The sequence below is a fragment of the Mesitornis unicolor genome, unplaced genomic scaffold, assembly GCF_000695765.1.
Source record: "Mesitornis unicolor isolate BGI_N332 unplaced genomic scaffold, ASM69576v1 scaffold40357, whole genome shotgun sequence".
Classification (NCBI taxonomy): Eukaryota; Metazoa; Chordata; class Aves; order Mesitornithiformes; family Mesitornithidae; genus Mesitornis; species Mesitornis unicolor.
Window position 1 is genome coordinate 9926 of NW_010197789.1, and position 12496 is coordinate 22421.

General features: G+C 38.3%; 1 protein-coding gene across 1 annotated transcript; it reads left to right on the forward strand.

Moving 5' to 3' along the window:
* Positions 1–3054: 3054 nt before the first annotated feature.
* METTL22 (methyltransferase like 22) lies at positions 3055–12163 on the forward strand. Its single transcript, XM_010188922.1, has 10 exons — positions 3055–3203; positions 4972–5319; positions 5696–5736; positions 5818–5962; positions 6456–6527; positions 7147–7200; positions 8402–8482; positions 9432–9534; positions 10326–10494; positions 12067–12163. Exons 1-10 carry the CDS (start codon positions 3074–3076, stop codon positions 12100–12102), a joined length of 1179 nt encoding a protein of 392 aa, XP_010187224.1. The 5' UTR covers positions 3055–3073; the 3' UTR covers positions 12103–12163.
* The last annotated feature ends 333 nt before the right edge of the window (positions 12164–12496 follow it).

Here is a 12496-nt window from a genome sequence, read left to right on the forward strand (position 1 = left end):
ATCTCCAAAGCTTTTTTGTCAGATGTTCATCCAATAGAATTCCCCACAGAAACCCCAAGGGGAGATCTGACTGGCTTGCTGTGTTTTCCATTTCATTACCACTCAACACTCTAGACTGTAAAAATAAGGAAAGATTACTTCATTCTCTTAAGAATTCTTAGCCTTTGTAGAAGGATGCAAATGACAGGAAACAGACATCTAGAAATAAGGACAATTTATTTTTATTTTAGTTCTTTAATTTTTCCTTCCCCACAAGCATCTACTCAAGAAAAATACAAGGATTCTCTCTAGCAATTAATATTATTATCATATAACAAGGAATTAATATGTAAATACCCACTTTTGAACTGGATGTTCCTGCTGGAGGGTATGAACAACTTTAATAGCCCTTGCAGACCTGCAGAGAAACTTCACTGAAATTCAGATGGGAGTTTGGAGCTTATCTGTGTCTGTGATTTTGCACAGAGACCAGATTGCAGAACTTTGGTCAACTACCATGGTCCACCTGTTGCCTCCAGACAGCACAGCTGGGTGACACGGCCCTGCATTCAGTACCAGACCAGCAGCCAGTGCTCAGCTGAAGATGAGCTCAGCTGTGCAGCAACTACTTAAGGCAGCCGGGTCCAAAGTGTAGATACTAAAATCTGCTAGTCAGCTGTTGCCTAACTCTGGAATTCAGAGAAGCTTCTATTATTAAAGTTTCCTAAAGCACCCTGATATGGTGTTCCTGCTCAACACTTAACTCAGTTTTCTGTTTATTTTACCTGGTTCATGATAGCTAGTTAAAAACTCTGCAGAATTAAGCTGCTAAATCCCTTAATTCAGAGTGAGCAGATACTGCTGTTGCTTCATCTAATCTCATGGTGGTAGTAGAGTTCTGATATTAATTAAGCTAAGGAAGACACGTATCTTTTTTCCGGTTTTGTAAAACTGTTTGGAGGTTTTGCATGGATTTGCATATGAACATATGAGACAGGGTAAGCAATGCTGAAACCAGGTAATACAAGAATGGGGATAAGAAACGTGGGTTCAATCTCTGGGCAGCTGCTGTGGATGCTTTAGTGGCAAGACTAAACTCAGCTGCTGCTGTTTCCTTTTACTGACTCCCCAGATAGATTCATACCTAGGCCATAGTGCTGGGTAATTCTTAAATAAAGGATAACCCCAATGAGCACGACGGGAAGTCCCACAGTACCGTCTGCAGCGTAGGGGGACGGTCGCTGTTCCCGCTCAGTCTCGGGAACCGAGCAAGGGAGCAGCGACTCACAGCAGCGGGCAGGGCAGGGCCTAGACACGACCATGCACAGCCCGGGCATTGTGGTGGCTTCAGCTGGAGAAGCCCCTGAGCACGGGGCAAGCAACGCGACCCCGGCGGCGCAGAGCGCTACCTCACACACCCGCCTTCCCTCAGCCTCAAGCCGGGCACCGCGGGGGCTGCCGGGGAGCACGGCGCGGCCGCGGCGTCAGCTGCGCGCCGGAAGAAGCTGTCGCTTCCAGAATGGAAGCGGGCAGAGCCTTGTGGGTGCAGGTGGGATCTGTGGGAAAGGCGGGGTCGCTCTGCTGGTTCCGCCGCGGCCCCTGAGGGGATTCTCCCGCCCGGAGGGGCGGCTTCTTGTGGAGACCTACCGATGTGGAGAGCGCTGCTCTGGGCGGGCCGAAACGGGAGGCTTCCCTGACCGCCAAACGACGCCCGGCGTTTCCCTGGTAGCGCTGTCCTGGCCGGTCTCCTTCAGGAGTGGTGGAGAAACTGCGTTTTGTTCCTTTGCATCAAGCTTGGATGCAGCTTGTGCACAGGATTGTGATGGTAAAGGGCCGGTTTGGAGGCTGGATTAGGTATTGCAAAAGTTAATAGAGCTTGATAACTAAAGTTATACAGGCTGCGTGTATAACTTGAAACATTTTACGCCTGCAAGCACAAGCAGATAATAGAAAAAATAGCTTAATTTTCCAGGATTAATATTATTGCCAACATAGGAAATGGCATCAACAGTTTTTACATAGGGGGGTATTGGGGTGCTCATAGCTGGTGAGACCTGGGTGTGTTTATTATCTAAATACTCATACAATGCTTGGTGATTTATGTGTGTGTGATCTAAGCTTGGTATCTCCTTTTTTAAAGACATAAATTTTGTTTTCGGATCTATGGTTCATCAGTGTTTCACATACCCTTCACAAAATGTCAAGTTTTATAGAGCATAGGGAAATAAAAGTCCTTTGTATTTTTCTGCTCGTAAGAGGTAATTCATTTGTTTGTGCCTCAGGACAGAGAGACAGTGAGCCCTGGGCATTAGGCCATGAGGATAATTTCAGTGTTTGTATTTTTTTTCTGGGTAGGAATAAAGAGAGCCCAAGACAGGAGACATTAACTGCCCAATTAGTGGAGCCATATAAAAGGAGCTGAATTTTCTCCAAGAAGGGCAGATACTGTTTTTACAAAACTGTAATGACAGTCCGTTCAGTAATTGTCTGTTTTGGAGAAAATTCAGAAATTCCTATGAAGAACAAGATCTCTTAAAATGATGAAGTTGTGCACACAAGGCCCTATGATCTTCTTACTTAGGACCCTTGGAAACCTTGATTTAGCATTGTAAGTCTGTACATTCATTATAATGTCTGTTGTTTTTTTTTCAGGAGTCTTTGTTTTTAATACAAGCTAATCAGTAGCTCTTGCTAAAATTTGTGATGTCTGCCAGTGAGCTACTAGCAGTTATGTATTTGATGATTCATTGGAACATTGCAACTTTATTGGACAGTGTAATCTGATTTTTATCTTATAAAATATTGCTGAAGCAATGTTCAAACAGTGTCAAGATGTCACTAAAAGCTGCTTTTCTTTGGTTTTAGGTTGAATATCCTGATGCACAACTTGCGGTCTTACTGGAGCATGATGGAGCTTGCATGATCACATCTTGCCTGCGGTCTTCTCAGAAGCTACGTCATGAGGTTATCTTGCTGAGCAAAACTGCTACTTGATGCCTGTTAATGGAAGAGTATCAAATTATCAAATCATTTTGTGACAGCATTTCATAGGGAACTATTTGGGTACTGTAGGTGTTCCTCTCACCAGCACATCATGGTAGATGTAACAGAGAAGGAGATGGATAACCCCACATTTAAAAGTGACACTGTACTTTCTGATGTTCACTTGCACTGTCCAAACCAAAGACATCTCATGGTACGACTGAATGCAGTTGGACAACCAGGTAATGTACGTTTAGACTGAGGGAGCTGTATTTTAAGTGTATTGATGTCTTTGTGATGTCTGAATGCTCCTTTGAGTGGTTGATATTAAACATCACACATTTTATTTTAGTTAGAAGCGAATCGCTTCCACAGACTTTAAGAAGAGGGTTAGCTGGATTCTCCTCATGAAATTAACTACAGAAATGAAAACTAATTATGTAGAATTTGTAGATAGCCTGTCTTAAAAAAGAAATCTTAAATTTCTGTCTGAGAAGAAGTAACCAAATTAACTTGCTTACAGGTTTAATATTTTTTTTCTTTTCCAACCAAACAATTCTATGATTTTATTACTTATCTATAATATCAATATAGTACTATGGAAATCATGTTAAAAAGTTGGGATGTTTCTTGCATACAAACAAAAGTTGAGAAGCTGAGGTTTTAAATAGTGTAACTTAAGTTTCAAATAAATATTATTGGTAATCAATTTATGAATTTCTATAAAATCTTTGTCATGGTTTACTGCCTATTCCAGAGGAACCTAACAGCTTGGTTTGTGGAGTTTTTTGGTGAATTTGTTTGTTTGTTTTAAAAGAATTAGCAACACGAAAGCTCAGAATAGCAGTATTTCTGACTGACTTAAATAAGTTGAGGAGTCAAGGCTGTAGTGGAAATGAATTGGTAAATGTCTCTGACTGATTGCCAGCTTGTAGGGTTCTATAAAGTTGTCAAGGAAACTGACCTTGAAGCTGCTGGTAAAATGTTCTGTAGAAAAGTACTGCTCCTGCTGTGACAGAAGTGGTAATTGCTTTTTCCAACCCAATTGAGACATAAAAAGAATAGCTTCTGCAGCTGTTCTAGCATATGACAATGTAAAAACATGATAAAAGTAGGCTTGGCAAAGAAGTGGATAATAGTTTTGACCCTGATCAGGTCAAAACCAGGTAATTAATGCTGTGGTGTGTTTTCATGCTGTTCGACATTCGTTTACTGTGATTTTGCTTGATGCAAAAAAGCCTTTAAACAGAATGAAATTACAGCATATGCAACCTGCTCTGAATGTACGTGGTCTGGGAATTCCCCTTCTTTGTTAAGACAAGAGTTGGACTGTAGTATGACAGTTTTTACTCTTACAGATACGACAAGGTGAAGGGCAGGTTTGACTGCTGTCACTTTGCTGAGTTTTAAGGAACCTCGTGGGCATTCAGTCTCTGCTGCTTTGGGTCAGTTTTATCTTACACCTTTTGAAATGCCATAGAACATGCAGAGGATCAGAATGCTGATTTCAAGGCTTGAAGTTGCTTGAATGCCTAAAGACTTTTAAAACAGTAAAAAAAAACCCTACTTGTTTTTTACTAGAACATGTTTTGTTTCTTCTAAGACAGGAATTAAACCTTAACTAAAAGAAACAAATTCTGATTTGTAATTCTTCTTTCAACTGGTTTGAGCTTGCCTCATCAGAAGGAGGATTTAAGAAACCATCCAATGGTTATTGGCTTATGCCAATTTTAAAGTGTTACTAAATCATGTGAAAGTGTGCGTTATGACTGAGTAGGTGCTGAGTCAGCCAGTAGATTTTAAAAGTGCTTCATTTATTTCTACTGACGGAACTTAATATCAGCAATATATCTTTGTTGCAAATCGATCTGTATTTCAAGTTACATGTATGATTTTTAATCCCTTAGATTTTTAATATGTGAAATGCATACCAAAATCTTCTGCGTAAGTTGCACGTAGATTCTGTGTTCCCTGGTGTTTAACTTTTTTCCCCACCCTGTGTTCTTACAGTATTCCTGTCGTATTTCAAACTCATTTGGAACACAGAAGATTCAGCATCAGAGAAACATGTGATAGAAGCTAAAACAGAAAGAGAACACCAGTGCAGAAGTGGAGATGAGCTGTGTGACAAGGACAGGAATAGTCTAAAAAAAGAGAGAGAATCAACTGTTGAAGGAGTAGAAGCTCTTCTAGACGATGATGGAGACTTGGAAGTGGTCAGAAGACCTCGAAGTGCCTCTGATTTAGCAGAGGATCTTTTGAGGGGTAGAGTGTATCCTGTAATTCTGATGAAAGGGAAAGAAGATACTTTTGAAGACAAAGATCAAGAATGCACTTGTTGTGATGTTGTTAAAATAGGTAAATAGTAGGCTTACAGTCAAGGAGAAATTGAATAAATATGTTTGTGTAAAGCAAAAGCAAATTAGATTTCTTTAGTAATGGAACAGCAGTTGTTAAGTGAAAGAAGATAAAGCAAACATAATAATCTGATATTGTAAATATTGTAGGATTTGCAGTTTTTCTCCAGAAGTGATTTGGACAAAAGTATACCATGAGAAACTCTGTGCTTCTTATTAGAGTGGGGTTTTTGGCATTATCTGGTGTTACTGTATAGAATGAAGAGTGTTTAGTCCTTTATTTGAAAGGGAAGCATGACTTGATTTTCAAGTTTGCCCCTATGGAACTTGATTTGAACAACATTTTGAGATCATTATTTCTACTCTCATTTTCACAGAACACACCATGGCAACCCCTTTAGAAGATGTTGGTAAACAAGTATGTATTCTGCCTTGTTCTTGCTGTTCATGGATTGTGCTTCAGAATTTACTTAGCTTTAACTGCTGCTCTCATCCACAGGTCTGGCGTGCAGCCTTTCTTCTCTCTGATTACATTCTGTTTAAACGGGACACATTCAGGTGTTGCTCAGTGCTGGAGCTTGGAGGTGGCACTGGAATTACAAGCATTATTATGGGAACAGTTGCCAAGAGAGTTTATTGCACAGGTAAAGTGGTTATTTTCAGTTAAATATTTTAATGAAACTTCATGAAGTAGTGCTTTCATTCTGGGATTTTAATAGTCATCCGTTCAGTTTTAGTTAATATTTGTTTATTTATGTGTATGAAGTTGCACTTTTTATGGAAAAATGACAAGAACTTCCTCAGCAAGTTGGAAAAGCAGTACTACTGTTAGGCACAAGTGCTTAAAAGCAAAATATATTGCTGTGAACTCAAGATAGCGCGCCTAGATTAAGATAGGTAGTAAAAGGGATCTAACTTCCCTTGTCACAAGTGTCTCAGAGCTTAGTACTTAAAGACAAAAGCAAGAAGGATACTAGGGAAGCAATCATCAGTGGATAGAGTTGTTCTGAATTTTCCTTAATCTCGTCAGCTTGAGAGTAACTCAGAGTATTAGCTTGAGAGGCAGCGGCGTGCATGGCCCATGCAAAACATTCTTATTTTGAATATGAATGTCATTATCTTATCACTTTTTTCCAGATGTTGGTGAAGATCTCCTGGCCATGTGTGAGCAAAATGTTGCGTTAAACAAACACCTGATGGAGCGGGGAAGTGAGTGCTCTACACTCAGTGTTTGTACAATTGCCTATGCTTCGTACAATCCCAACTACTTTGGGATTAAACAGCACAGTCAATGACTACCTAGCATATTCACAAGTAAACTTAAATTTTTGTCTTGGTTAAAAGCAACTCATTTCAAAAGAAAGATAGAAGTTACCTATATGAAGTCCATAATGGCACAGCTTCCTTTTGAGAAGAGCAAAATACTTTTTCTCTGGGTGTCATTTAAGACAAGCTGTCATTCCTACACAGTCATTCTGTGAGTTACACTGAGATACTCGGGAGGATTGCAGATACCCAGGTGCGATGGGTCACGTAAATAGAGTGTAAATGACGGAGGTAGAACTCTTGAAAGGAAAAAGTATTTTGCAGGTGAGACATGTAAAAGAGCACGTAGGTTGTCTTTATGACCATTGAGGTCATTCTGTTCTCTTGTGAGTGGGTAACTGGTTCTGTACAGTAAATTATTTGATGTTCAACTTTACTTGTTTCATATGCACTCATAGTAGATCTTCATCACTAGTTTCAGTATAGATTTTGACTCTCTACTTTTGCTTAGGTACTGTCTGAAAGGCCATTTGTGACTGATGTCATATTTCTTCACCCACAGGAGGAGAAGTTAAAGTAAGAGAACTGGACTGGTGTAAAGATGAATTCTGCACTGGTAGGTGGTTATAATGGGCCCTTTCAGATAGGGTTTGGTGGGTTTTTTTAGGGTTTTTTTCCCTTCAGAGCCATCCAGATAAGCTTATTCCATTGCCTATGAAGTAGGTCTCACAGTACACATGCCCCTGGAAAAATAGTTGAAAGTACACAATTGTCTGTGGATGCATCGTTGCCATGTGAATGAGTAAGGAAGGGTTTACTGATATGTTGAGAATAGACAAGTGGTGGCTGTCCTTTACTTAAGTCATAATCCAGAGGTGCAAACAAGATGTGTCTGGTGCATGGTAATAATGAAATCCAGGCACAGTGACGTGAGTTGGAGTTACTGCAGTCCAGATGTTGATGTTTTGGAATTGTGTGGCTTATAACTGCATGAATACAAAACTATAAAAGGTGGTGGGAAGGGTAGGTGATGATTTGAAGATGTGTAAGTGCTTGTTCCAAATGTAGTGGTGAATGTGTTATATTTCAAATATTTGCCAAGGGAATGTGTTCTGCTGCCTTTAGCAAATAAAGGCGTCTAACTTGAGTAACATTTAAAGTGCAATTGATAATACTAAAGCAGATCATTAAAACTTTTCCACACAAAATTATGGCACTTGGTTATACGAAGCCTACTTTACAGACTTCTATGTCATTAGTTGGATTTGATGTAATGCTTTGAAAAAATAGAACAACTATTTAAGCAAGTAGAAACATCATTTACTCATTCGAAAGGCTCTCTTAGACCTCAGAAAATTCTGGTTAATGGAAATATTTGATACTGCTTGTTGAAAAGGCTGTATGGTTTGTTTTAGACTTTCAGACAGAGTTTCTATACTTTAACAAAGTCTGAATTTTAAAAAGAATGATGACATAGGAAGCTTCATCAAAACTTACACAAAGATGCATTTGGTTTTTTTATTTAAAGCAGTGTTTACTTAAGTTAAATCTGTGGTACTAATTGGTTGTAAATTCTAAAGTCGGAGAAAACTTACTCTTGCTAGTCAGTCTTGGGAGGATTGGACATAGTGCAGAGAAAGCAAAGGACTGCAGAGAACTTCAGAGGATGAATAGAGGGAGATCTTGATTTAACCTCAGTGGGGTGCTACATCTGTGGAGTAGCAGATGACCACAGGAGTGAAGAAGTTTCTTTTTTCCAGCTGTCAGTCATTTGAGACATTTAATCATGTACAGTAAAGCCATATTCTTCGTTACAGATCCTGAAATTCCTTATAGCTGGTCTGAAGAAGAGATTGCTGATTTACATGAACACTGTACTGTGATAATGGCAGCTGATGGTAGGAAAATATAAACAGTAAGCTTGTAAATCAAACACTTGAGCGTTTTGAGTAATAATTTCAGCATACCTAGTTTGCTTTTAAAAGGTCAGATCCTTGTCTAATTTGTCAAAGCTCTGCCCTAAGTGATCCTGCCTGTATTTTTTTTAAAACAATTGTACTTACATTCTGAATTAGCAATAGGAGAACAGATGTTGAAAACTCCTAGCTTTTTTTAAAAATTGGTGTGGTAATTATTCATGACTAAACTAATTACTCAGAGAACATAATGACAAGTAAGTGATGAATTTGACTTTCAGAAGAGTTTTGTTGTCCTAACTTTGGCATCAGATTACCTCTGTGCCAATAGCGATGAAAGGAGGTTAGACCAGTGCATTCTATAGTGTGAAAAACAGTTTGAGCTGCTGCACGTACCCAGAGTCTGTCTTTCAACATTTTTTTTTTCTAATATTTTTTCTTGCTTAAGTGGAAGGCAGGCTTGCTTATCTGTATAGTAAAACCATTGTTGTTTTGACTTATAAATAAAGGAGGTTTGTTTTTAGTTTTGATATTGAAAGGTGTTGCAAGACTGCTTTCCAGGGCGATACAGTTACTATGGTATATCAATTACTGCCCTTTTTTGTATTTTTGTAAGAAATGAGGCCATATACATTGTGATATCCTGTCTTCGTTAGTTTTGCAGTAAGCTATTTCCAGGCTGAGAGAAATCTTGTTGAAGTTTTGTAAGTTGCCTGACAGATGTGATTCCCATTGATATGAGAGAAATCTTAAAGAAAGCCTGACATAAATAGCAACAGTGGATACTGTTAGTTGTCATTAAAAGTACACTTTGGGATATAGTTGAAGTAGTGATGTATTTGATTAGAATGATCAAGCTAAGGCCTGTTGTTGTTTCATATCTGAGACTTAAGTAGATAATACACTTACACATAGTCCCTTTTTTCTGTAGTGTTCTATGACGATGACCTGACAGATGCTTTGTTCAGAACGCTGTATAGAGTCACACACAACTTGAGACACTCTTGCACAGTTTACCTAGCATTAGAAAAGAGGTAAGTATTACCAAGAACTTAAAATAAAAACACTAAAAACTTCACATGCTTTATGTGGAGGAAACATCTGATTTGATTAAAGGTTGGCTTCTGATTTTCATGGTATTCATTGATCACAGGCCGCAGTATACGCTCAGGACAAGCATTTTTATACGTGTTTAATTTTATTTTTTTTAACTGATTTTAATGAATCAATTCAGAATTTGACTTCCACAAGAGTTCAGCTTTTGTTATCCTACTTTCATCTCACAGGAGATAACTTCTATAAATAGGTGGCTAAACTGATGTATGCTCTAATGCCTGATGACATTTGCTATGTATTTTTGAGGTCATAGAGTGCAATGAAGGGGCTTAGAATTAGGGTATGTGTTTCCCAGCTTGAGTACCTCTATAACAATTTCTCTTCTGTGTTCTTTCAAGGAATCATTCAATGTTTTGAAATAGTCATATGCTGCAGTCCATTCATATGCTAATATATAAAAAGACTTTGCTTAAATCTCTGGAGATACGTAAGCAATAGCTGTTCGTATGATTTGTTGTCAAGCATTTGTTCAGGAAGCCCAGCCAGTGATTCTGTGCCTTAAAATCAGTGGAAAGATTAATCCAAGAGTTATTGGTGTATTGACACTAACATAAGTCTTGTCTGCTTTTCAGGAATAGCAAGGGGGTTACTATTGAAATTAGTTCATTATACTGGGAAGACCACATTTTCCATTAGCTGAGGAGAGTTACATGGCTATTGAAGATGCCAATATAGGAGAGACATTTTAAATTAAATACTCTCTTGCCAGGCCGAACTTCACTTTAAGACATATGGATGTTACATGTGAAGCCTACAGTCATTTTAGAAATACTCTAAATGATTTGGAGAACCTCCAGGATAAAACAATGAAATATACTGCGGAGCCCGTTAAGCTTCATTTCTGCCAGTTTCTTGATTATGAACGAATTGAGCAGTTGGTAAGTGGCATTCATTAAAATAGATTTAATGTGTTGGGCTAATCATCTCAAATGAGTTTTCAGCTGTTTACTTAACATGAGGTAAGAACGGGAGAATAAACATTACCTGTTCATTTATTTCCATTTAGCTCTTTGTTGTTTTAAAATAATTTTTGTTTGTGCTTACATAATCTACACTAGCTAGAAAAGGGCTCGTTATGTCCATCACCACAGTGCAGTGGCTCAGACGGCGCTCGTTTCCTCAAAGGCTAAGCAACAATCTCCATGACCTTGTAAAATACAATTTTTGTGATTGACCAGAAAATGGGACCAGTATCTCTTACCATTTATTTGATGGTGAAAGAGCTTTCATTTCATAGTTGTAGTAATTCCTTTCCAAGTTCAGGGAATAATGTTCTAATATCTATGAAGAAGTCGATCAGCTGTAAACTTCAGTTACTCAGAAACATGTCAGATACAATTTTTGTAGTTACCTAATTATTTCCCAAGCACTTATGGATCTCTTTCTCTATTATTTTTCCAGTTGTCTGCTCTGACGAATATTATGCAGGGCAGCTAATAGCTTGCTAGCTTCTAGAGCAATACAGTCTAACAGTTCTTTCTAGAGAGCTTGCAAATGTTGTACTGGGTTGCAAAGCTGTTACCAAGGAATTCTCTTCCTGTAGTCAACACACTATTGCTGTGTCTTCTGCAGTATGTATGTGTAGCGAGATTATGAGGGCCACAGTTACTTCATGAGATGTATTTTACTTAAAGCTGATACATTCAGGTATAAAACATGCATGCAAAACTTTAAAACAAGTTTACAGGTATATAAGTATAACCTGGATTATACCTAAATGTGTACACTCATTCTCTAGCCTTTATGCAGAAGGCTACTGGTCTTTGAAATACAGGCATTTTTAAAACGCTAAGTTCTTTCTTTATCATGAAGTCTGTTGCCACAATTCAAGATGTTATGGTGAAGAGTATGTGATTGTCTGCTTACTAATCTTTTGTATTGCAGGCAAAGAACATACTCATTTTTTCTACAGAAATACTGGTCAGTTTTTCATCATTGTCCAATAGATAGAGAAGTGTGTGTGTGTGTGTGTGTGTGTGTGTGTGTGTGTGTGTGTGTGTGTGTGTTTGTATAAGACATGCAGTCGTGGATGTTGAATCCTCTGTAAATTGATTGGTTTTTGAGTTGTATTTTTACTAGCATTACTGAAAGTGTTAACACAGGTTAAGAAAAAGAGCACAATTATTAGTCAGAATACTGCAGAAGGTGATGCAGACCAATAACATTATTTTTAAACAATTTATTTGAAGTATACTCATTTTTTATTTAAAAAGATCATGCTACAGGAATGAAGAAATCAATTCTATTGTTATGTCTCAAAGGTAATTTGATGGTTGTTCCAGGAGATTACACAGGTGGGTTTAGTATCCATCCACAGATGGATGCTATCTGTAGATGGAGTTATAGGGTGAGGCTTAAAACTTGTCTTCAAGTGGGCATGCTGAACTTTTTCATGATTGCAACTTACTGATCTGAGAACATCCTTGTATGTGTTTTTTCCACTCCTACAGGAACTGTGGAAGATCATTGCTGAACAGCTGACATGACAGGGACATGAGGAAACAGAAGATGTTTATTTAAGGATAAAGGCTTTTTTGCTGTTTTATTAGAAATGGATTTTCATCCCAAGAAATGAAAGAGAATTATATGAAGAGAATTATATGAAGAGAAACAACAGCTTTGGGGTTTGATGACTGAGATCTAAAGACTAAATTGCAAATTTAGATATGACCCTTATCATAAGGAACAGTCAAAATTGGATATGACCCTTATCATAAGGAACAGGTGATAAGGAACAGTCAAAAATAGGCAATAAACCTAAGAACACCGTAATGACGAGAGTCTCGCAATGCTTTGCAGAGTTACTGAGAGATGATACAGCCTGTCTTGCCAGAGAACTGTCCACTGCTGCTTAAGGGTTTCAAGTATAGATGCCACCTT